Here is a 26,843-nt window from a genome sequence, read left to right on the forward strand (position 1 = left end):
CTTCACTGAGACTTTATCCAAAGGCTCCCAGACTCCACCGACTACTACTTGTACACAACCAGCTGCCTTGCCCCACTGAACTCCATTTCCTCCTGGACTTTTCTTGAAGAACTTTTCTTTTTGGCAACCTTTATTTATATTTTCAAAGAAAATACAGTGTAAATCACTGAGAAGAAAAAGAAGAAAATACACCCATAACAAGTGACAGCTGAGGAAAGAAAGAAAGAGCAAGTTCCCACCCCCTAAATCTAGAGAAGCAAGCTCAGTAAAGGTGGTAGCACTTTGAGGGGAGCAGAGATCTCCTTCGGCGCATATCAATTCTTTTGAAGGTATGTCTCAGATGGCACGACTGTGCAATGACCTAGGAAACCAAGCCCTGGTGAGACGAGATGGCAAGCAACTATATCACTCACAGAAGAACATCTGAACATAACAAGGAAGTGGAAGGGGAAGAGAAAATAAGGAGGGAGAAAGCCGACAAGAAGAAGGAAGTCAGAAGAGTCGGAGCTCATTGTTCCCACGGGTAGAGCACACTAAGGTACAGAACAATCAGGAGGGGAAAAAGAAGCTGCCCCGGTGACAAGCCAATGTTATAATGGTGGTGTCGGCAGCATGGTGAGGCACTACTCATGAGAATTTACTAAGTCCGAAGATAAGCCGAGACCCGGGCCCAATCCACCTCATATATTTGACCTGCGCTCCATTGTAGTTGGCCTTAACTTATAACTTTGTCACTGTCTTGTGCTAGATTTTACTAAAAGTTTGACTCATAACTCTGGTTCTACTGATTAAATGTAATTTCTTTTGGTGTAATTTTATTTATTATGATTTTCTCAATTTTTAAAATGTTTGGGATTTTTCAGGTTGTGTTTTTACTTTATTACTGTTTGTGTACTGCATACATTCTTATCACAATGCCTCTAAGTTAAGCATGGCTGTTTTTCTACCAGAGGGTTAAACACAGGTTAGTGAGGTGACTTTAATAGTTTAGCCTGACAAGCATTGTGGTTGTTGTTTGAGAAGGGTTCTCATCACCCACAACCAATAACCCAATTTTCTTACAACTACTTTATAACAATAGCCCTTTCTGTCTTGTCCCGATAACTTCATCTCATTTACTTATGTTAGCACATTAAACACAGACCTTTTGGCTTTGCCAATTCTTTTGCAGTATTGATGTTTGAACAGTCTTTACTGTCTGTCCGCATTGATTTACGTCTGCAGAGTTGCTGAACGTCAGCAATATTCATGGTGCAGTAGTGATGAAGAGACATTGCATGTCTGGTTTGTTCTGTGTGTAAAGAAATGGAAACGTAGTTATGTGACGTGTCTGAGTATGTATGGACTGATTGAGCATCATGTAGAATGCTGAGTGTGGATGCTGTGAGCATGGGACCGATAATGCATAGAGTGTTGGTTACTGTGTGCTGGATGAAGCCTGTGAGGCAGTTAAAGTTAAAGAGAGGATGAAGCCCTACCTAACAGGACTCATCAGGCGGTTGCTGTAAAGTAAGGACCTAGTATGAAATAAAGAACATACCTCCCACCAGAGTAGCTCCAAGACTTTTCTCTCCAACTACAACGTTTCTGATGCTGCATTTTAGTGTCAAAGTCTCGTAGACCCATTCACTTAGTCAATATGAAGACATTCAGGTAGGGATTACTGGTTGATTCATTCACAATTACAAAGTTTTACTTTTTCATTCTAGGATTACCAACCACTGTTTATCGCTACCAATTATATCATAGAGATCCCCTGAAAAAAGACATTTATACTATTCAAATTAAACATTTGCAGTAATACAGCCTTTATATTCTGAGTATTTTATATTTATTAAACTAGTAAGGGTGGTATGATTAAAGTACATGGTCTGGTTGTAAAATAACAAAATACATATTTTGGGTAGTACAAACGTAAGGCCTTAATACCACTACCATGGGAAGCGGGAATAAAAAATAATTCTCAACATTCTCTAACATGTGAACTACAAAGGGAAACCGGGTTCAGACTGAATAGTCTCAAACCCTGAGTTTGATTCCCCTTAACCAGATTGAGCCACCAAAAAACTGCTCAGTATGATCACACATTGCATTAAGTCACATGACGCCATATCGGCTGTCTCACCTCGTAGACTTTTTTTTACAGCCTGAAATTAACTGAACATCACAGCTAATGGTTAATGTATTATTAGTCTGATGCAAACTGTACAGGGTATTGCATTAAATAGCCATCTTCCCATGCATAAAGCTGCTTATCTCTTGGGTTGTACGACAGCATCCCTAGGACTGATGTCAAAGACCTAAGCTCAAAACTTGCAGCAACTTGTTTCTCTTTGATCAAATCAAAAGCAAACGTCACGCGCAAATCCTTAGTGTCGGTAACATATAAAATGCCGCAAGCTATGAAAGCGTTGCCCGCTTTCTCTTTCGGGTAAGTGGTATTAATATGCCGAACGACAGAAAATGTTTTTTCGTCAAGATTGGCAACAACGATGTTCTCGTCCTCGCTGGAGGCATAGATAATCCACAGCCCCTTTTCGTCGACGGCGACGTTAAAATAGGATTTGGAGTTCAAGAAGAGGTAGTTGCGACCCCGGTGCAAGGCATTCTCTATCGTCAACGTTCTGTAGGATTCAGTGTTGACATCCAAGCTGAAAAGAAAATAGATTATGTTACACAACTGCAATCGGGGTTTACTTCATTTTTACTCTTGAAAAGAATAATGTACAGATGTCATTAGACGCAAGTTAGGATCATGTTGTATAAGATTTCACTTTGTTCACTTGGCTGTTAAAAGAGTGTATTGGGTAATAATTAGTTCACTGAACTACAGAAGTTGCCAGCTAGAAAAGATGGTAATATTTTTGATATCATTTAGGGCCTGGTGTAGGTAGCCTAATACCGGCCGGTATTAGGCTTGTGAGATGTAGGAGGCCAAATTGAAGGATTCATCAATTTACCGAATCGGTAATTTAAGGAATCAGTAAATTGCCGAATCCTTAAAATACTGAATCGGTAATTTACCGAATTCTGAATGTAGGGAGCACTCAAGTGAGTGCATTCCTCATTTAAGGATTCGTTATTTACCACCAACTACAAGTTAGTGGTAAATATCAAAAACCTTAAAAACAGCAATTTTGTGCTTTTTTAACTGTGCCATGTAGCACACATACATGCCCTTAGGGCATGTATGTGTGCCACGTGCACACATGCACAATTCAGGGGTGCAACAGGGTGTCAAAGTGACACCCTGCCACCCTTGAATGTGTTCCCCCTTTTACCGATTCGGTAATTCCCATTCATTCCTAGGGGCCTCCAGGCCCATAGGAATGAATGGGAATTACCGCATCGGTAAATACTGATTCGGTATTTACCGAATCTTACCGATTCGGTAACATTTACGAATAAATACCTGCATCGCATTTACCGATTCTGAAATACCGAATCGGTAAAATTCGGTATTTTAGAATCGGTAAATCTGGATTACCTACATGTGGCCCTTAGTCCTTTCCTGGGGCTGCACTAGAGGGATACACGATCCTACAGTAGCCAGAAACAAGAAATCTTACTGCCACAGGCTCACCTTTGCGGAATCTGGTACTCTTGGAACGTGTCTTAAGAATCATAGACATTTTTGAAGAATCATCTCCTTTTGATGTGTACATTTGGACCTAGGATCGCTTTTGATGCATTTGTTGTGGTCGTTGTGAGAAGTTGGCCTGATATATAGTGCTCACTATTCTAGTGATCACTGTGTATCATTCCAAACGACCCTTATTGATGATTGGTTGTAAGTCAACCTTATAGACCAGCTATCCTAGTAGCGTGGACAAAAGCAGTCTTTAGGCTAAAGTCTAGAGGGCGTGTTAAGCCAGCTGTTTTACCATCACATATACCCCTTGAACACCAAGTGAAAGGACACCACACAAGTTGTTATAAAAATACAGTATATTTATTAATAACAAGTCTACCCTGAACTCTTTATGAGTCAGGGAGCTAAGCACAATACAAAACTCTTACGAAAATACTTCAAGTTGCACAATTTACACAAATGCCCGAGGGGCACGAAAAACCATATACTCTAAAAGTGGAATGCGAAATACTAGCAGGTGCGTAACACGATCCAGAGGCTTCAGGACCGCTAGGACTACACTACTGAACTCTCAGGTTAGGAGCAGGAGGCCTAGGGAACTCGGGTGCAGAGTGTGCACTCTCACGCGGGATGCGGGACAAAGTCTATGGATGCTAGTAATTCTAAAGTTACTGTTTCTGGACGAATCCGACTGGTAGACTAAAAGCGAAAAAGGATCTGGACACTTGGATAGTGAACCTGCGTTGGAGCACCGAAATGCTCGGGTTACCTAGCCCAGGGGCTGCGGCTGCATAGGGTTCAAATGACGTCGGGAATCCTCGTTGTAGTCTATGGAGCCTGAAAGAAGAAGTTGCTGGCAGGCGACCAGTGAAGATGTTCGGTGTGAATCAATCAAGGCTGGATCGGTGATGGAGACGACCTGAAAGCAGAGGGGACTCAGTTCTTAATCACTAGCCAGTGATTGTGTGGGCACCAGGATGGCACCGGATGAGGTCACCGCGATCAGGTGAGTGGGCGACGCTGGACTCTGCAGTCACACGGGCCAGGAGGCGTTGTCGGCGACCAGACTGGAGGTGCGAGCTGTCCCACGATGGTGTCTGCTGTCGGCGATGCTGGAACCAGGATTGGAGCAACAAGCCTTGGCAAAGGCAAGCCCACGCGGTGGGGTCAAGATGGCGTCTGGAGTGGACCAGGAGGGTCCGGGGTGCTCCTCTTTTGGAAGGGAGCAAGGGCCAGTCTGGAGCAACCAGACCAGCGGTGAAAACGTCGTGGTACGTCGTCAGGAGGGCCACTAGCCAACGGGCAAGTGACCAGACAATGTGGCAAGCAGCAGAGAAGCAGAAGGGCCCCACGCAGATCTCGTGGATGCTGGGGGGCTGGACTTCGGTGCTGGAGCTGCTCTGGGTTGGGGCTTCTCAAACCCCAGTGCACTCACTCGAGGATCCCTCGGCGGTCGTGCTGGTTAAGCGTCGTGCAGGTTTTGAAGATGGCCGGTCCCTCAGGTCTCGTCACACCCACGAATCTCAGCTGGGCTGATGATGCAGGTAGAGGTCAGAGATGGCAGGGAATCCGGGTCTCGTCGAGCTGGTCAGTCTTGATCCGGAGGATGGACGTGCAGCAAACCGCAATTGCTTAGGTGGTGCCTGCGGGTGCAGGGTGGCTACTCCTTAGCCACAAGGGAGAGTCTTCAGAGAATGTCAAGAGTTCCTTTCGTGGAAAGTAGTTCAAGATTCAAGATTATCTAATTTGGGAAGGGGGCCCGCTCCTACCTTTATCCTAAGAAAAGGGTCTGGCACGCGACTAGGTCCTGCCCATGGGTGGGACCAGGAGGGGGGTGGTTACACCCCTCTCCTTTGTCCGGTCTCTCCCCAGCTCAGGGGCTGGGGTGCCCCTGGAACTGGTTTGAGCTGGCATATGCACAGTGAGCACCGGGGTGCCACTTGCAGTCACCTTCCTCTCAGCCCTGCCTACCTGGGATACACAAAATGCTGTCTGGGATGGTGCTAGCACCGCCCCTGACAGGAAACCCCATTGTCCGAGCTCTCCCCGCTGGAAGGACTCCCAGCAGCAGGAGGTCAGACTTGTGTCTGTGGTGGCAGCATCCATTTTGTGATGCTGAGGCTCGAGTTAACTTTAACCGGGGTTCACAGTTACATACATGTCGTGTCCCTCTAGAAGGGTGGAATGCGTACCCCATCGCCAGAATTGGCGAGGGGTTAGTATTTCAATTCGTATGACACCTTACTCGACATGTTTTGATAAAGCGATACCAAAGTTGGCAAATAACCGCGAGGATTATAATGCACTTAAGAGTATATGGTACGCGTTATCATGGAACAGCTATTAGGACTTGGTTCCGCAAGCTGCGAACGGGCTCAGCTCATGCCAGAGCACCATCTCACATAATTCCAAACACTCTGCCTTCAGGATTGATAAGGTCTGCCATAGGAGTGACTGATAGGAATACATGTGTCCATTTTAGGGTTAGATATAGGAATACTATATCTAAAGCAAAGGGTGATTACACCACCTTTCCCCAGCTGTCGTGCAGCCAGTTGTGTCAGATGTGGGTGGCCAGCCAGGGGTGGCATAATACATGCTGCAGCCCCTGGTAGGCCCTGGGTACACCTATGCCCTGGATACCTAAGGTATGCTGTACAGGGACTGATAAGGTGGCCCAGTACCAATTGGTAAATGCACCTAAGGTACATGTGTGTCAATTTAGAGAGAGAACAGCTAGGCTGTGGGTCTGATTAGCAGGCCCACAGCCAGGGAAAGTCATAAACCAGTGAAGCAAAAAGCAAAAATCGGGGGTGACCATAGGATTTCAGACCCCACTCTCCTACAGTCGTTAGCAACGTATTTCTGGTGGACTCAATGATACAGAGTATTTAGTCTCTGGTCTGTTGGAATACTGTACAGTTTATGTCTGCAATTCACTATTAGCCCTGAAGAAGTACATTTTGATGAAACACAGGTTGGTTATATCTTTTAATTCCGTTGTGTGTGTCGAATTTACATGTAAGACTTTGAAGAACCGTTGTAGGACACTTTGCTGATGCCTAGAAGTACTTCATTCTTTATTGCTCTAATGACGTACCAACTGCATTACATATTTGGCTGTATTTTATTACATGAGGATTTTACATATATTTTTGTGGCCTATTGTATGTTTTGTGAATAAAATTAGTATCTTTACAATTAACTGAGATATATTGTTCATGCAACGTTTGTGAGCTCTTGACAAGTTGTATTGTCCACTGTGGGGGTTGCACAGTCATTTCCTCTATACACACTTTGGGGTATCAGGAATGTCTTCTGTTGTAGCACCAATCTCTATTCAACCAATAAGACTGACCACATTTGTTTGGAGATTGTGCAGGTATCCTATGTGCAGTGCTACCATCGGGATAGTCTCTGCAGTTAGAAACAACTTGTCTACCAGATCCATACTAATATTTCTGCTCGCGATTCTACCACATTGCACCACTCACACCAGCACATCACAGCTGTCATGCTTTGAAAGTGGTAGTAAATTGGTTCCAACTCTTCAAACAAGCTGACCAATCAAGCAATTGATTCCGAATAATAAATCGTTTTTTGTTTGTTCTGGGAAACACAATAAGCTAAAGAATATCTTGCACAGCAACTTGAATTCTAGTGGGTGCCAAAAAGCATTGTCTATAATAATTTGTTCCTTGTTCTTGGCTCTCCTCAGTTCTCAAGTAATGTGCCACGTAACAGCAAGATCAGAAAGTGCTTCAAAACTGTTCAATTGATGAGCGTCAAGCTTGTTCCCACCCAGACACTCCTTTTTAACCAGATATTGCAAGCAGGATTATATCTCCCTCTTTCGTGGAATGAGGCCACCATAGTCCTGATCTTGAACCCAGGGAAAGTTCCATCTGATTGTGGGTCTTACAGGCCTATACCACTCCTAAATTCTGATTATAAAATCTTTACCTCAATATTGGCAGCAAGACTGGGACTGGTGGCAGGGGATATCCTTCATTTAGATCAGACGGGTTTCATCAGGGGTCGACAGCTTTCACATCTGACCTATGATTTTATAGAGGCGATAGATCTGGTCTCTGCATATTCCATTCCACTGGCGGCTATGACTCTCGATGCAACCAAGGCCTTTGACAGGGTAATTTGGATCTACCTGTCGGAGGTCTTGAAGAAATTTAGTCTGGGAGGGAAATTTAGTTACACTATACAGCCTATTTAACAGTATCCAACGGGCAGACTTCTTGTAAATGGTAATCTGACTCATTTAAAATCTCCAAGGGGACTAGACAAGGTTGCCCACTCTCTCCTCTCATTTTTGATCTTTACATAGAGCCATTTGCTCAACGGCTCAGGGACGACCCTATTATACAGCCGTTCATATATGGAGAGTGGGAGAGGAAGGTAGCCTTTTTTGCAGACAACATTCTAGTTCTCTCTGCAAACCAACAGGCAGCATTTCCAGTTGTAATCAGTCTAGCTCTGGAGTTTGGGCTGGTTTCAGGCTATGAAATCAATGCCTCAAAAAAGGAGATTATGGTTTGGAACTTAGGAGTAACCCAGCATCAGTACCAGATTAGTTCTTCAATGAAGTACCTGGGGATAAACATTCAGCAGGACATCACCAGCATTGCTGAGACTAACTTGACCAGGGTAGCAATGGAGTGCCAGAGGCTAAGGAAATCTTGGGCCACACTCCCTCTTTCCATTATTGGCAGTCAACCTGGTCAAGATGTCAATACTCCCCCAAATCACTTTTATTTTTAATTGTATCCCCCTCTATTTTGAAAAATCTTTAATTGACAAATTGCAGAGGGACATAAATGTGTTTGTCTGGGCATATAAATCACCCAGGATTGCCTGGAAACAACTGAGGCACAGGAGAGAAAAAGGGAGGCCTCGCTCTCCCAGATATTTTTATTTATTTTTATTTTTAAGATTTGTAGAGCGCGCAAATACCCATGGGTGTCTCGGCGCTAAAGGATCGTGGACTTGTGCCATATAGCAGGGAGCTATTGGCTAAATAACCAAGTTCTTGTCTTCCTTCTACTGGTTGAATAACCAGGGTTTTGTCTTATTTCTAAAGACCAATAGAGATTGGCTGGATCTAATCTCTGCTGGGAGGGTGTTCCAGAGTTTTGCCGTAGCCACAGTAAAGCGTCTATCTCCCCAGGTAGCAGTTCTTGTGCGGGGGACCATGAGGAGATTAGCCGTGGAGGCCCAGAGGCCTCTAGAGGGAACATATGCTTCTAAGGCATTGTTGAGGTAGAGGGGACCAACTTTGCGAGATGCCGTATAGGCAATACACAGAGCCTTTATACTGCTGCCAAATCTCGTAGCGCTTGTGACCTTTCCATCGCGCTTTGAAGCGCTAGCCACTGCTGCATTATTCTCCCCCATAGCGCCTCCCAGCTGCCCCTCCCACCCACTGAAACTACACGGCGTCCGAGTCCTCACGGAGAGCTGTGACCATCCTGTCCTCGGCAGAAGCGGTCGCTCCCCCCACCACCTCCCGACTTGGTATCGTACCATAGCGCCTTGACTCTGCCAAGCACTCTTCTCTACCGATAGCCTCTGTTAGCTTTATCGCGTACTGCTGGGCTTTTGTATCGCTTTGTTGATTTCTGATTGCAGTGTGCTTCTAGCATTTTAAGTTCCTTTGCGCACCGCTCACTACTTTGTTAATTTACTATTTGCTAAGTGCATTTTGCATTTCGAGTTGATTTGCACACTGCTCACTGCTTGTATTGCTTTGGTAATTACTGATTGCTGAGTGTTTTTTGCCTCGACTGCCTGTCTGCACAATTCGATCGCTGAGTGCACATAATTTATACTGCTGCCAAATCTCGTAGCGCTTGTGACCTTTCCATCGCGCTTTGAAGCGCTAGCCACTGCTGCATTATTCTCCCCCATAGCGCTCCATTGTTGCTACTGCTATTGCCCATTCTCGCCCCGCCTTGCAGCATTTGTTTGTGTTGCTGCCATTTTGTTTGTTGTGCCGTCCTCCCACACCGTCCCTCCACCTCGCTCCCGCCTCCCAGCTGCCCCTCCCACGCTCCGCCTCCCCCACTATCCATTTAGACAGATGTCCCAACGCGCAGCGCCAACGCGCTGCGTCCGCGCCGAAGGTGCGCCAAAGGTAAGCCCGTCTACACCCGTCCGCGCCTGGACCGCGCCCAGCGCCAGTCCCCCTGGTCCCCGCCGCACCCAACCCACTAGATTCACATATGATGCCGCAACTCTCCTCGCCCTCAACCCCGGACGCACACCACAATGCTGCGAAGCCACCCCAGGACGTACCCACGGCCCATTCGCCTGCCTCTCCTGCAAGTTCAACTGCTTCACGACCCTCACCAAATCCACTTCCTCCATACACAGCTCCGAATCTAACCACCTGAAGTGCATCCTGCTTAACACCCGCTCGGTCCACAGACACGCAACTGAACTCTGGGACCTACTCGACACTGCGTCACCGGACATCGCCTTCCTTACAGAAACATGGATGAACACATCATCAGCACCCGACATCGCCATAGCCATACCGGACGCTTACAAGATTATCTGAAAAGACCGCACCAATCAAACAGGAGGAGGCATCGCCATCATCCATAGGAACACCATCAAAATCACGACCAGCTCCGACGATAATCTTGCAACCGCCGAACATCTCCACTTTCAGATCCACACCGATCCTAGGACAACACTTAGAGGCACCCTCATCTACAGGCCTCCAGGAACCCGCACTCAATTCAGCGATGACATCACTGACTTTGTCAGCCCACATACCCTCGCCTCCGAGAACTACATTCTTTTAGGAGACCTCAACTACCACCTTGAAAACAAACACGACAGCAACACCTCCACCCTTCTGGACAACCTGGCCAATCTCGGACTCAAACAACTTGTTGACACCCCCACCCATGTAGCCGGACACACGCTCGACCCTATCTTCACCTCCAGCAAGCTCATTTCCTTCGATCGCACCACAGCTCTCCATTGGACGGACCACAGCTGTGTTCACTTCAGCTACAAAACCACCCTGACCCACAACCGCCCACAACCTATTTCTCGGAGAAACTGGAACAAAATCACCTTTGAACAACTCCTCACATCACTCAACCAAAACCCTCCCACCCTCTCATTGGACCCAAACCAAGCGGCCACCAATCTCAAGCAATGGATCACCCACAGTGCTGACGAATTAGCACCCCTGAAAAAGCACCAGATCAAATCAGCCAGCAAAAAGGCTCCCTGGTTCAATGATGACCTTAAAAAATCCAAGAAGCTATGCAGCACCCTGGAGAAAACATGGAGAAAAAACCACCGACAACATGGCCACCCTCAAGGCAGCCACCCGCAAACACCACCAACTGATTCAATCCGCCAAGAAATCAGCATTCAAGGATCGTCTCGACAACAACACCCACAACAGCAAGGAACTTTTCAACATCGTCAAAGAATTCACCAACCCCACCGCAGCATCTAACGACATCACTCCCTCCCAAGACCTCTGCGATGCGTTATCCTCCTTCTTCTACAACAAAATTGCCAACATCCACAACAGCTTCGAGAACCCAATCACCACTGAAGACACCATCTGCCTAATGAACTCAATCCACTCTGGCTCGCCAACCGACCCCTGCCCCACCACATCTTCAACAAAGCTGACTCCATCATCGCACCCCATCTCCGTGATGTCATCAACTGCTCGTTCAACTCTGCCACCTTCCCAGAAAGCTGGAAACACGCCGAACTCAGTGCCCTCTTGAAGAAACCCACAGCAGACCCCTCTGAACTTAAAAACTACCGACCCATATCCGTCCTCCCTTTCCCCGCCAAAGTCATTGAGAAAGCCGACAACAGCCAGCTCGCCGCCTTCCTTGAATCCAACAACTGCCTCGATCCATCTCAATCCGGATTTCGAGCCAAACACAGCACCGAAACCGCCCTCATTACAGCGACAGACGACATCCGAACACTAATGGATAACGGAGAAACAGCGGCCCTCATTCTACTCGACCTCTCCGCCGCTTTCGACACAGTCTGCACCAGCACCCTTTATACAACGCCTCAGCAACATCGGCATACAAGGAAAAGCCTTGGGCTGGATCATCTCGTTCCTCGCCGGGAGAACTCAAAGAGTCCGACTTCCCCCATTCAACTCAGAGGACACTGAAGTCATCTGTGGAGTACCACAAGGATCATCACTCAGTCCCACCCTCTTCAACGTTTACATGAGCCCACTCACATCCATCGCGCGCCAACACAACCTCAACATCATCTCTTACGCCGACGACACCCAATTAATCCTTTCCCTCACCAAAGACGCTAATACTGCCAAAACCAATCTTCACGAAGGCATGAAAGAAGTAGCCGAATGGATGAAACATAGCCGCCTAAAACTCAACTCAGACAAAACGGAGGTGCTCATCCTAGGATCTTCCCCCTCTGCCTGGGACGACTCTTAGTGGCCTTCCGCTCTGGGCACAGCACCCACACCCACAGACCACGCACGTAACCTTTGCTTCATCCTAGACTCCTCTCTCTCGATGTCCAGACAAGTCAACGCAGTCTCATCCTCCTGCTTCAACGTACTTCGCATTCTCAAAAAGATCTTCCGTTGGATCCCCCTCGAGACAAGAAAGACTGTCACCCACGCACTGGTCACGAGTCGACTGGATTATGGTAACACACTATACGCCGGAATCACAGCAAAATTACAGAAAAAACTCCAACGCATCCAAAACGCATCAGCGAGACTCATATTGGACATCCCTCGCCAAGATCACATCACCGGACACCTAAAAGACCTCCACTGGCTTCCCATCAACAAAAGAATTACGTTCCGTCTTCTCACCCACGCACACAAGGCCCTCTACAATCTAGGACCCGAATGCCTCAACACTCGACTGTCCTTCTACAAACCCACCCGCCAACTAAGATCGTCCAATCAAGCCCTCGTCGCAGTCCCGCGCATCCGAAAATCCACCATGGGTGGCAGATCCTTCTCTTTCCTGGCTGCCAAGACCTGGAACTCACTCCCCACTCACCTCCGCCTTACTCAAAACCACATCTCCTTCAGAAAAGAACTTAAAACCTGGCTATTCGACAAATAATGAACCCCTTTCCCAAGCGCCTTGAGACCCTCTGGGTGAGTAGTGCGCTATATAAATGCCCGAACTTGAACTTGAGCCTTGAACTTTATGCGGTTTCTCACAGGAAGCCAATGATAACGTTGAATGATGTACGAAATGGATTTTCGTTTCGGGGTTCCAGATAGCTTTCTGGCCGCGGAGTTTTGAACAAGTTTAAGTCTGCTAATTACTTTATTTTGGGCATTCAAAAGAAGAGCATTACAATAGTCGATGGTAGACATTACTAGAGTGCTAACCAGTGTTTTTCCTGCATTTAGGGGTAAGAATGGTAGTAGTTTTTTTATAATTTGCAGCTTGAAGAATGACGATGATACCACAGTATTTGCGTGAGGTGCAAAGGACAACCTGTCATCAAATATGACACCCAGGTTTCTGAGTTTGGTGACAGGAACTGGAGGAGGGCCTTGTGTGACGAAGGCCACCAACTGGGTGACTATGTAGGCAGTAGATTACCGAGTATCATGATCTCTTTTTTTCTCAGAGTTCAACTTGAGACAGTTTGTGGTTTTCCAACTGCTGATGGCAAGCATGCCCTTCTGAAATGTAGCTGCTACTGTCTATGTCACCGTCATTGTGTACATTGAGCACCAGTTGGGTGTCGTCGGCATAGGATGTGAGTCCCATCCCGTGTGATTTGATGACTTTAGCTAAGTCTGACACATAGATATTAAAGAGTGTCGGACTTAAGGATGATCCTTGGGGGACACCACACGGGAGGGCAAATTGAGAGGAGTTAAAGGGACCGATGTTTACCGATTAAGTACGGTCGGTAAGAAAGGAGGATAATAAAGCTTTGGCTGTCTGATGAATGCCCATGTGTGAGACACGGTCGATCAAGATGGTGTGATCGACCCTGTCAAAAGCTGCTGATAAATCCAGAAGTATAAGGACAGCCATTCCTCCTTGATAAAGGATGATTCTTAAATCCTCTGTTGCTTTAATTAGCGCAGTCTCTGTACCGTGGCCTTTACGAAAGCCAAACTGAGTATCATCCAAGAGTCGGTGATCTTCGATATATTTAGAAAGCTGTGTATTAATCACTTTCTCAAAAATGTTGCCAGGGAAAGGAAGACTTGCTATTGGTCTGTAATTCTTAGGTTCGTTCATGTCTAGATTAGATTTTTTTAGTAGTGGTTTAATAATGTTTTTTTCCAAATCTTTGGGTATGTGACAGATGCAAACATTGCATTGCAGATTTTAGACAATGTGGGTGTAACTAAGTCAGCTAGTGGCTTCAGTGTTGATGGGGGACAGGGGTCGGTAGCAGAGCCAGATTTAATAGTAGCTATTAAGTTTGAAATCTGCTCAGGAGTGGTGCTTTCGAATTTTGCTAAAGTGTGTTCGTATTCCGGGGGTTCTCGATTCAGTGGCTGGTTATCTTTTTGGGTTTGAGATGAAAAATTGGTGTAGATGTTGTTAACCTTTTCAAAGAAGTAATCAGCAAGGGAGTTGCATAATGCCTGGGAAGGAGCTGGATTACAGTTTGAGACTTGTCCAGATAATTTAGCAACTACCTGATAGAGCTGTTTACTGGAGTTTTGGGCGGTCTCAATCTGAGTGATGTAAAACTTGCTTTTCTCCTGAGCAATTCACAGTTTATATATGTTGAATGAATCTTTGTAAAGGGTTTTCTCTTGATTATTGTAGTTTTTACGCCACTACCATTCGTGATTTCTGCAAACTTTCTTATGTGCTCTTAGGATTTCAGAAAACCACGGTGCTGATGGGGAGCAACGTTTTTTAGAAAATGTTTTTTTGGCACCAATAAATCAAAAGCATTATTCAGCCAGTTAGAATAGTTTGATGCTGCTAAATCAGGATCTAGGCAGGGTTCCAGTTGGGTAAGGGTTAGGTGTGCTATATGCCTGGCCTTTCAACTTTCTCACTCGCGCATGCTCTTGAAAATGCCTTTCAACACTGGGGTGAGCGCGATGTTTCTAGCTATGCTCAGGGCTGCTAATATGTCGGTGGAAGGGTTCTTGTTCAAATTTGGTGATCCTACGTTTTTTAAAAAGATCAGGCTGAAGGTTCTTCTGGGCTTAGCCAAAACATGGGTTAAACTAAGGAGCTGAGCCGCACTCAGCTACTTTTCCAGTCTGGCCCCCCTTTGGGATTCCCCTGGGGCACCACAGTGCTTGAGGGATGCTGGATTTGAGGTCTGGGGGAATTTGATCATAGACGCTTCTCTTGTTTCTTGGGAACAACTCGGGGATAGAGTGGGTGTGGGTTTATCTAGATTAAAATACCTTCAGTTAGAAAGCTGGGCTCATTCACACTCTCAAACAGCTGTAGGAAGTCTTCTCAGAGGTGGCAATTCCCCGGAAAATCAGCTTGCAACTAAGCCTCCAGGGAGGAAGGAAGTTTCTTTTTGGTACCAAGCAATCCCTGAGGTGGTTGATGGGGAATTCAAACTGACCGAGGACTTTTGGGGAGGGCCCTTCCCAGCACGTGACTGTGATATATTATGGCAGAGTTCATGTAAGATCTTATATGAAGTGGTAAAACCTGCTTGGCTTAAAAGGAACCACCTGTTCACTATACACAGGGCATATTTTTCTCCACTAAAACTTTCTAAAATCACTAAAGGCTTACCTGTCTGCTGCAGGAAATGCGGGCTGGTCTTGGCGTCTGACATTCACATGTTCAAGGAGTGTCCTGCCCTAGTCTCCTTTTTGGACAGTATTAAAACATTTTTGGAAAGTACCCTGGGAAGCCCTGTTAACATTGATTTATCTTTAATTATATTTGGATTGGCAGACAATGTCAAGGGCTCTGCCAGATCACTTCTTTTTTATGCCATTTTATTAGCCAGGAGACAAATCTGCATAAGATGGATAGATTCTACTCCCCCCCCCCCTCTTTCTTCGACTGGCAATCCTAGGTTTTGGCGGTCGCTAAGCTAGATCTTACATGAGCAGGCAGCAGGAAGAAGAAAGCATTTTGGAACATCTTGCAACCTAGATAGGGCTCAGAGAGTTTTTTTTTATTCCCTGAGTCCTATGATTATGTTGCCTTTACACTCTCTGGGCTATGTTGGAATCTTCCAGTCTGGTACTGGTAGTCCCTCAACAAGGTCCATCAAGCTCTTGGAGCTTAGCAGAAGAGTTGTCTCAGCTGGTTTCTTTGTGTCCACCCATGGAAGTCTAGGTACCAGTAGGTGGGTTCCTTCCATCTCAGACCCCTACGCCTCGAAGCTTGCGGAGTGAGGGTGTAGACAACTTGGGTGCACATTGATGTGAGATTGGCGGCGAATGAGGATTTAAATAAAACAAAAAACTGTTCAATTAGATATTTGCTGGCAGACAACCATACTGGAGGCTAAGCATCATGTATTGACAATTCATTGACCCTCATGCGGGTGTGAAGTACAATCTCATCAGTTTTCTTTTTCCTCTAATTTGCTTGCATTGGAGCTGCGTTGGAGCCTGCTGTTATGTTATGTTGTGTGGGATTTATAAAGCACACATCTACTCATAAGGGCTATCTACTGGACAAAGAGGCAGATGTTAAGCATTTTCCTTACAGTCTCTCATCCACTGTAAGCCTGAGTTTTAAAGGAAGGTAGCAAATAGGACCCAACAGATAGAAAGACTGCCAGCCAAATCCTGCGAGCTGGGCTCTTAGAACCATGGCCAACAGAATGTTGGAGAAGCACAGCTTTCTCAAAGGGCTGTAGAAGGAAATCCTGGAAGACAGATAGCCTGGTCCCGAGTGATAAATTGCTCTGTGCACAAGGAGCGAGGTCTTAAAAAGAATCCATTTGTGCACAGAAAGCCAGTGCAAATTCTGCATATGGGAAGAAATGTGCTCCCTTCTAGGTAAACTGAGAACGAGCCTAGCAGAGAAATTCTGCACAGTTTTAAGTTTTCATAGCAAATATTGCAGGAGACGGCCGTTTAGGGCATTGACATAGTCCAGCCAAGACATGACCAATGCCAAGACCAATGTGATCCGTTTTGATAACGACAAAAAGATTAGGAATTTCTTGAGCATGCTTAGTATGTCAAAGCATTTGGCAACCACAGAATTAATTTGATTATGGAAGGACAATTTATTATATAACCTAAAAATCGCGAGTCAAAAAATCATTTGCTTACATCCTTTTGTTAGATTGTTAATGTGTTGTAAAGGTTTAAAGTAACTAAACAATAAAGTATGTGCATATATATTGTGCCACAATTTAGGAATGACCTCATCAGAGGAATAAAATAAATCAATACAAGTTATTTACTTTTCTTTTGTAAACAATGCTCCCAAAGGCTGACCACAGGTTCGGCACCTCAATCCCTATCGTATTCAATTTATTGTCTCTTGAATGCTGGCGACTTTAACATAGACGGAGGACCCAGATCTCAAGCTGGGACTTGACTTTATCGCTTACCCTTATTTTGGGGTGAATACCTGGGCAACATTACCACGACTACCAAGGATTTTGTGAATACTCTACTTGACAGACAAAGCCCTGATGAAGTTCCTCATGCAAAAAGAAAGAAACACACTACCTGATTTTAATTCAATTATAAATAAAGAAGGATGATGGACTAAACTTACTGTCCCAACTTCATTTCTGGTGCACATTCCACTTAAAAGTATTATTTTCTTTTCCTTTTAAAGACAAAACAAATTTCAGATAGTTTCCCTACTTTCGCTATCTATGACTGAGTGCTTGTGAGGGGAGCCTCAGCTCCCTCTATTGTATTATAGAGATGCTTAGCAGGACATCTTGCTGTTCAGTTTTTGGATAGTGAGTAATGCTGACTTCACAACTATGTAAATACACTAAACAGCTCAAGGAGGGACACGAGGCTACCTTGGGAGGGCCTGCCCCTCTTGACCTCCCTGTAGGACTGTACCTGCCTACGCGTAACTTACATTGAGGATCCAACTCATCCTTTCCCAGGTGCTTTGCTATTCCTTTACAAATGGTAGTTGTTAAGGATCCTGGTTGAGCTTAGCAATGCAAGTAAGTACGTTTAATTACGTGGTTAATTAAAAACCATTGCAACAGTAAACTAAATTATCAAAAAAACAGTAAATCTAAAAAAACTATTCCTCTAAAATCCAATATTGTTATTCTCTTGTATACAAATAAAAGCAATAATTTGTGCAAAGAGAGCAAAAGTTCATTCAATTTATTATTCTTGCTAAGCATCTGGAACTTATCAGCAATGCACTGAAGTTGATCAAACTGTTTCGTTATTACAGCGCATGCGTTTGGATCAAGAATGCAGGTCAGGGATCCATAGGATCTGTATATATATATAAAAGCTGCAAGTGTGTTAAAAATAATACAAATGTCAGCGAGACCTCGGGACCTATCCCAGCCTGCTGTGTTGACCAGAAGACAGGATTTGAGAGCACTGTGCTTGCAAATGAAAGACGTAAGAAAGATAAACTACAGGCTCTCAATAAATGTTGAAAGACTTGCCTAACCCCAGTCCTGGGTGAGCTCATGTGAAGGTCTTCATACTCCGGGGTAGGAGCACCCTCAGGCCGTAGACTCAGCTGCCACGCTGCTCAATTGAACATAGAGCTCTTTCCCCCTCCCCTCCTCGGCTTCTAGCTTGATCTGGGGCATCTGTGCGCTCTACAAATTCGGATAACATAACATAACATAACATCTCATGATGTGTGTCTGTCAATCAGTATCCTTTCGACTGTATTCAAATAACTCACAAGGTGGCAGTTTAACTGTAAATGCTCTGCGTTCGCTCAGGAAATCTCTGTATAAGATTATTAGGTGATGGATATCTTCTCTCTCGAAAGAACCAGGCCTCCCAGCTTCGGGGCATGAGAATTACACCTATTTAACCTTGTTGTTAAATCCGCCATGAAGAGGTTAAACAGAGTCGAAGCTAAGACGCAACCCTGCTTCAGCCCATTAGTGTTTGGGATGTGTCTAGAAAGATTGCTTCCTGACCCCAACTTTATTTGTACCCAGGTGCCTTTGTGGAAAAATCAGCTGTTTCAAGAGTGCAGATGGAATCTTCCAGTTATTCAGCTTGCGCTACAAGTTACCCCAGTCTATACGATCAAAAGCAGGTCTATGATCAATAAAACTGAGAAAAATGTGTAACTTAGCCCCCTTTGTAGCGTCAATTAATAAGGAGATGGGTAGAATACTGGTAGTAGTGCGAGTATGCTTGAAGAAACCTATCTGGTTGAGAGAGATGTCAGCATTTATCTGGCCTAAGATGTTAAGTCCTCTAAGATGAGAATGGAATTTCTTTTGCCATCATTATCAATAAGGGCCACCAATCTAGTTTTTTGCGTTGTTCTTATCGCTGTGTTTATAAATCGGTAAAATGATGGAGCATTTCTAAGAGGCATGGATTACCTCCTCTCTTATAATTTCCTGGTAGACTGGCACCAGGCCTTCTGCCCAGTAAGATGGCGGGTCGAGTTTGAATAAGGCAGGGGGTATGCCAAAAGGGTCTGGTGCCCCCTCCAGTCTTCCTTTCGATATCTGCCTCGTGATTTGCTGTGCCGAGATTACGAACATAGATGTTACAGAGTTGCTGTGTAATTCATGAGTCGTTGCCTTTTTGGGCACTCCTACATTGGTGTTCACCTTCGGATCCCTGTTGAAATGTTCCCTCAGAAACCTCGCCCAGGCCGCCAACATTAGATGTGAGCTGACTTCACAATAGGTGGGGTTTTAAGGTGTGTTGATCGTGCGCCCAAAGCGTGCACGGTTATTGCTCTTTGCATCATAGAGTAGCTTGACCCAGAGCAATTCTTCCCCCTCTTTCTTTAAAGACCAGTTTAGCTTTTTCCGCCCCGCTTTGAGTTGTCTCAGCTCACTTTGCAAATTGACACCTGAGGTATGAAAACTGAGCTTTCTTAGTATTTTATTTATTTATTTAATAAAAAACCTGATTTTTTCACACTGGGTGTTAGCCGATGCACTGCCTGTATCCTAGGCCTGAGCTTCACCGAGACAGTATGAGCTTCTCCTAATGCCTTTGTGAAATGCTCCCAAGCAGCTATCAGAGTCATAGATTTGTAGTTCTTGTAGAATGGTTTTTGCTGATGCTGACAGTGGAACGGCTTTTAAATTTGATCTTTTTATGAGGACCGGCTTTTACATTTGATCCTTTCATTGTTCACTGTATAAATAGAGCCAAGAGCTTCTACTGGAGGAGAAGGAACTAAGGCTTGCGCTTTAAGCGTAATTAGTTGTGAGAGGTGGTCACTATTATCCATCTCTCCTAAGTGGTAAGCAAGGATTTTAATAAAAGGGAGACTTACAAATGTGTAATCTATTGTTGTGCTGGCTTTTGGTGTATGAAATGTTGCTGCTGGCAGGCAATATTCTGGAAACCGGCCATGCAAGGCCCGGAAACTGAGATTCTCAAGATCCCCCGTAGTTTTAGTTGATTTTTTCTGCATGCCCCATTTATTGCCTGTCTGAAGCGGAATATGTCATTGAAATGATTGATTTGCCAAAAAGTCATCATCCTCTACTATTTCCAGTTGGTGCAAATTGAAGTCCTGCGTGATTATAAAGTCAGATGTTTGTTCCTCTTTTAGGAGCCTTGTTACCTCATCTACTAATAAGTTGGTTTCCCTGACTTTGTCTTTTGGGTGCAGATATACATTTAGTATCACCACCTGCATGTCTTTGTTTTCAAATTTGATTGTCGCTCTAATGGGGTGCATCACATTTGTTGTAAAAGGCTTTGAGTCCAACTCGTTGATGTTGCTGATGCTTATTATTTGAGGTGGCCGAATCTGGCTCCTTTGTAGGCAGTGAGATGGTGAACCATGAAACCCTGTAGATGAAATGACTGGTCCAACCAAGTCTCCTGTTGAAGAATAACATCAAAAGATTGGATGTAGCGTAGCAGCTGGGGGGTCGGATGTTTTGTTTCTCAACCCATTTATATTCCAAGAGCATAGGTGTAGGGTGTCCTTGCTGGTTTGTAAGTGGTTGCTGCTGTGTTATGGGTTGATACTTCAGCTGTTTATTACGCTTGCTAACCAGGTCCAATCCTGAGTAACAGTGACTCAATGTGGGGGGCATGATTTAGTTGTGGATGAAGGGGATGAGCTTTGGGCACCTTTAAATACAGAATAGGTGCGCTTTGTGGAATGGTTGTGGTGGGATCCTGAGTTTACTTGATTAATAATTAGCAGTGGTTAGGGATAACCAGAATTGTGATCAAGCAACATCTTGATCTCTCAGTCTAAGTTGCTCTTGTTCATTCAGGACCCACCTGGCTGTACCTGACGATGCCCAAATAGCTTTTATTGCTTCATTCCTGAGTTGGTTATTGACTTCCGCAAATTCTATAGATAACAGATCAGATGATTTTAGATCCTCCTGCCTGTTGATGTCTGTTAGTAGCAGTACAATATTCTCCCTACTTCGGATATCACCTTGGCCTTTGGACTCTTATTCAGGTAAAAAGAGGGTGATACTTGTTTACCCCTGACCTGACACATTTGATTGTTGAGTGTTCAGGTGGAACTTTGGTGATATCAGTGTGACGGACTGATTGGAAAAGAGATTGGTTATTGGGACTGAAAGAGTATCCCCGGATGCTTTAGGTGCTGGTAAACCCCCTGGAGATGTTTGGGTGGATTGTATCACAGATTATGCTTTAGTTTTTATTATTGGCCTGATGCTGGTTCTAGCTACCCTCACTGGAGCGGGTACTGCTTCTGGTGGGACCCTTTGTGCCCGTGGCCGGGGGTTAGGTCAGAGGCCCCCATGGGTTGACCGCCTAGCTAGATGGACTGCGCTATGAACACTGCTTGGGATGTTGAAAGGATAAGTCCCACTGTGAGATTGCTTGATTGGCTAATGGATGGAATTATACTGTTTCCCGGACTGAACCTCGTCCACTAGACAACGCTTTATTTTTGATTGCCTCAATATTTGTGTCTGGAGAGGCTCCGCTAGATGTGTCTTGGGCACATGATGCTGTTTCAGTTAAGAGCTGTTGAGTTAGAGTTCTGGTTGTCTGAATTGTAGAACCGGCTTGAAAATAGTCTGTAATGTCGGCTATCTTTTTTCTGCCTTTTCTTTTTTGTTTCTGTTGTGCCTTTGTGCCTAGGGGCGCAGTTGTTCGGGCTCCTTTGTTTGGGGATTAAGGTGGCAACACTCATGGTGAGTGAATCCTCAAGGGGGAAGCCAGCTGAGCGCGGATCTCAAGCTCTTTGCTTCCCCTGTTGGTCTAGAGATTATTGCCTTGAAGTTGAGCAAGTTCAATACTTGGTCCTCCTGTTTGAGCTTCCACCACAATTGAGTTAGAGGAGGAAGTAGTTGTCTCTCTCCCTGAGGCCAGGGCATCTTGGGAAGGAACCGCTGAAGGTTTAGTTGATTGCTTTATATACTTCAGAAGTTAACCCAACATAGAAGGCAGGGTTGATAATTTCTCAACAATTGGGATGAAAGTACAGCTTATTTGTGATAACTGTGTGTCGGTTTGATCCCGCTTAATAAGATTATTTTTAGGATTCTGACTGTTTTTCTCCAAGGGAGATTAAGTGTATATGAAGCTACCAATTCGTCCCATTCTTGCGTGGTGAGGTGAAGGAGTGTCACAGTCTAAGGCCTGGATGTGTGCTTTCCGTTGAGACAGATCATTATTAGTGTTACTGAAAGGAGCAAAGCTTGGACCTTGAAGAACAGCCTTATAATGCGGTTTGTAATTGGAGCTAGAAGAAGAGGCTTGTCTAGAGCTGGAGTGTAAGGTGGCAAAGTTAGGGGTTTGACATGAAAATTAGAGGCTTGTTATTTAGTTGCCTATTTTTGTCCATTTTTAGCTATTTTCCTACAGGCGACTTTGTGGATTTCCCACTTTTCGATGTGATGGGTGAGAGAACAGGAGCATCAGCTGATAATCGCCATTGCTGAATCCCAGCCTGTCGATAAGTCTCCCATTGGTTTGGACTCCTGCTTCCTCAGTTTCTTAGAGTGGTCCTTTCTTGGTTGGGCTTTTGTTTCACACCCTGGTTGACATCCCCTCCATGTCATCGATTTCTTCATTAGATTCCACTTTAGCACCAGGCACGGTTTTGCGCTCAGCGTTCTTCCTGTTCGTCTTCCTTGCAGACAATGCTGTTCCTGCACCCTTATTGTTTCCAGCAGGGACCATTAAAGTAGCAAGTATGTTGTATCTTCACCTTTAAATCTAGCATTCCCTGTGGGAATTGTATATGACATCAGCAAGAATGTTGAGGGTCATGCTGATGTCAGTTGAAGTCATCCTCTTTCACAGCATAGGGGCATTAGTGGCACATTAAAAAAAAGGAAGTTAAGAGGATAATAAATTAGAATTGGAGATTACAAAAAGCCATTAATATGGTATACTGAAATGACATTAGAGGAGAAAACATGTTGTTTTAGAACACAATAGTGGTTTGAGTTAACTTGGTATTTTTCAGTATTTATTTTAATTTGTTATTTTAGGTTATTGTTTTAATTCACTTTGTTGGCTTGTTATGTTTATTTGATTTTCAGGATGTCAGTAGTGAGCGGAATGAATCAACCTCCTCTGTTCTTAAGTGAGCAAGGTGAACCAGTTTTACTATCGAAAAAAGTGAAGCCAATTTTTGATTCATACCTGGTTGCCATTGGCAGTGAGAAGTTCTCTGCTGTCAGGAAACAAGCAGTACTATTAAATAACCTTGGAATTGAAGGAAATAATATTTATGAAAGTCTAGATCCTATACCCATAGGCAGGGAGGCAGGAGAACCTAACGATGTATACGAAATGAGTGTCCTTCTTTTACAAAGACATTTTGGAGCGCGAATAAATGTGGTTATGGAAAGACACAAATTTTTTATGCGTGTTCAGGCTAAGGGAGAGAGAGTTGGCAATTATGTTGCAGCACTTAAATCACTTGCAAAGATTTGCGAATTTGAACACCTGACTGACTCTCTCATTCGTGATCAACTTGTACGTTGTACGAATGATCAGAAAATTGAGGACAAGTTATTATCAGAAAACGCAAATTTGAAAGAAGCCATAACCATAGTTGAGAGTGTTGAGCATACCTCCAATTGGGTCAAAGAAATACAGAAAGGCCCAAGTCTTTCTGATCCTGTTTCTAATATTAATGATAAGAACCAAGAACATTTTTCACCTGAGGTACATGTTGCATCTGTCAGTACAGCAAATGTGGGACAAGGTAAGATTTTTTCCAAACCAGACAGAACCAAGTCTAATTCCAATTTAAACAGAGATGGGAAGTTCAAATGCTCTAGGTGTGGTAGTCAATTTCACGGATCCAATTTTCCAAATTGTTTTGCAAAGAGTACTACTTGCATAAATTGTGGGAAAAAAGGTCACTATGCCCGAATGTGTAGGAACAACAAAGTGAACTTTGTAGATGATGAAGAAGAATTTGCTCAACACGCAGTTCATTGCATCACTGACAAACCATCTGATACGGTTAATGATGTAAAATCTGTAGACTCTGATACTGTGACCATGCCAAAATGTGACATATACATAGTGATGAGATCGTTCCTGTTTTAGCTGACTCAGGTTCTTTGTGTACTTTAATTAGCGACAAGTTTTGGTTCTCAACTTTTGGATCTTACAATATAAAACTTCTAGCACCTGAAATAAATCCTGTTGGGTACGGTGGCCAAAGAATTGATTTGATTGGTTATTCTGTTCAGACCATTTTGTTTAAAGACAGGGAAACAGTGGGCAAAGTTTATGTTGCTAAACGTGGGGACAATCTTCTTGGTTGGCGTCCTCAAAGGGACTGAAAGAGTATCCCCGGATGCTTTAGGTGCTGGTAAACCCCCTGGAGATGTTTGGGTTGATTGTATCACAGATTATGCTTTCGTTTTTATTATTGGCCTGAGGCTGGTTCTAGCTACCCTCACTGGAGCGGGTACTGCAAAGGCACCTGAACAGGTCCTGCAAATTTCTCTACAGGATGATGTTCAGGACATTGTGGAAAAATTCCCTGGAATTTTTACTGACAATCTAGGTCTCTTGAGAGGTTTCAAACACAAAATAATTTTAAAGGACAATGCGAAATCTGTCGTGCATAAGGTGAGGAAGGTACCTAATCTCATGTTGAAACCACTTCAGGAAGAAATCGACAGGTTACTCAAGCTTGGGGTAATTGAAGGAATAGAATCTTCAGAATGGCTCCCACCCATTGTTTTAGCACCTGGGGACAATGGAACCAAAATTAGAATGTGTGTGGATTTAAGAAGCTTGAATGGTTCAATTTGGGTTGATAAACAACCTCTACCTTATATTAATGAGATTCTGGCAAAATTAGGAGGGGCAAGTGTGTTTAGTGTAATTGATTTATCTGCAGCGTACCATTAAATTATGCTTCATGAGGACTCGAGACACTTGACCTCTTTTGTAACCCCTGTAGGAGCTTACCGATTCATTAGAATGCCTTTCGGTCTGGCAAGTGCAGCCGCTTGTTTCCAAAGAGTTATGAAGAATGTTTTGTCTGGCATGGATTCTGTTCTGTTTTTTCAGGATGATATTCTGGTACATGGACATGATATGGGTAATCATGATGAAGTTTTTTTAAAGTTTTGTCAAGACTGGAGACATATGGGTTAAGTTTGAAACGTGAAAAGTGAAAATTTAGGAAGAAGTATCTTATCTTGGACATTCCATTTCTGGGGAGGGAATCAGTCCCAAAGTTGATTTGGCGGAGGCCATTTTGCAAGCTCCTTCTCCCTCGATAAAGGACCAAATGAAATCATTTCTTGGTTTGTCTGAATACTATTCTAAGTTTATTTACACTTGTGCTAGTGTTATGCAACCCATCAGGCTACTCTTAAAAAAAGGCACTGTTTTTGATTGGAATCAAGAGTGTGTTAATGCTTTCAATATTGTGAAATCGGAAAATGGGAAAATGCCAACTTTAGTGCATTTTGATATACACAAGAAGACGATTTTGACAACTGACGCAAGTGTTCGTGGTCTAGGAGCTGTCCTTTCCCAAATTGTTGATGGCTCTGAAAGGGTCATTGGCTTTGCATCTCGTTCACTGAAGGGTGCTGAGGAACATTATTCAGTGATCGAGCATGAAGCTCTGGGATGTTCATGGGCCATCAAACACTTTAGATTCTATTTGTCGGGTTTGCCATTTTTAGTCAGGTCAGAGCACAAACCTCTTGTACAAATGGTTTCTTGCAGGAATGTTGAGTGCACTACTCTGAGAATTAAGAGATGGATTGAAGGACTTCTGGAGTATAATTTTTGTGTGGAATATTTGCCTGGTTTTAAGAATATTCCATCTGATTTCCTGTCTAGATTACCCTTGCAAAAGTATGTTGTAAATGATTCAGAATGTCAAATGGTTTCGTGGGTGAAAGAATCAGCATTAAATGAAGTTGAGTGGAAACATTATTTTGTGAGTGACCAAGCCAGAGCACCAATTATGGATTTTGTTGTCAATGGTTGGCCCGTTTTGAAGGATGTTCCTGATTGTGCTAAAGGCTATTGGAATGTCAGGGAAGAGTTAAACATTGAGCAGGGTGAACTTTTTCGTGGAGACAGACTTATACCCCCCTTGTTGATGCATGAAAAAATAATAAACCTTGCACATGAGGGACATTTGGGGTGAAGTCTCACAAAGGCAAGAGTCAGAGAATCTTACTGGTGGCCTGAGGTGGACCGCCAAGTAGAAGATGTTGTTAGAGATTTATCATTTGTGCTGGAAATGATAAATCAAGAAAGGTAAGGACTAGTCCTCTTTCCCCTGTGGCTATACCCGAGCGTCCTTGGTCAAAACTGGCAGTGGGTATAGTTGGCCCTTTTGATAATTTGGCTTCTTCTGAGAGATTTGTTGCTGTTCTGGTGGATTATACATCTAAATGGGTATCTGCTTCTTGCATGAGTTCAGTTACATCAAGAAATATTATTGAATTTTTGAAGGATGCTTTTAATTGCGAGGGGATTCCTGACATTCTTGTTTCTGACATTGGGGTGCAGTTCACCTCCCAGGAGTTTTTTGATTTTTTGAAAGACTTATCCATCACTCACCAAAAAACTGCTCTTTATGCTCCTCAGGCAAATGGTTTAGTTGAGAGCATGAATAGACTGATTAGAGCTTCTGCGCAAACCGCTTTGGAGTTGGGAGTT

The 26,843-nt window shown here is 44.1% G+C and overlaps 1 protein-coding gene across 2 annotated transcripts in view; it reads right to left on the reverse strand.

Annotated features, from left to right (window-relative positions):
* Positions 1–1,811: 1,811 nt before the first annotated feature.
* The window catches only part of GLDN (gliomedin), a 565,427-nt gene continuing 540,395 nt past the window's right edge, over positions 1,812–26,843 (reverse strand). For both annotated transcript variants that reach the window (XM_086958291.1, XM_086958290.1), the window contains one exon: positions 1,812–2,651. In XM_086958291.1, coding sequence (XP_086814417.1) covers positions 2,189–2,651 — 463 coding nt within the window. In that variant the 3' untranslated portion in view covers positions 1,812–2,188. The remainder of the gene's footprint in view (positions 2,652–26,843) is intronic.

Source organism: Lissotriton vulgaris, chromosome 2_1, assembly GCF_964263255.1.
Source record: "Lissotriton vulgaris chromosome 2_1, aLisVul1.2, whole genome shotgun sequence".
Taxonomy (NCBI): domain Eukaryota; kingdom Metazoa; phylum Chordata; class Amphibia; order Caudata; family Salamandridae; genus Lissotriton; species Lissotriton vulgaris.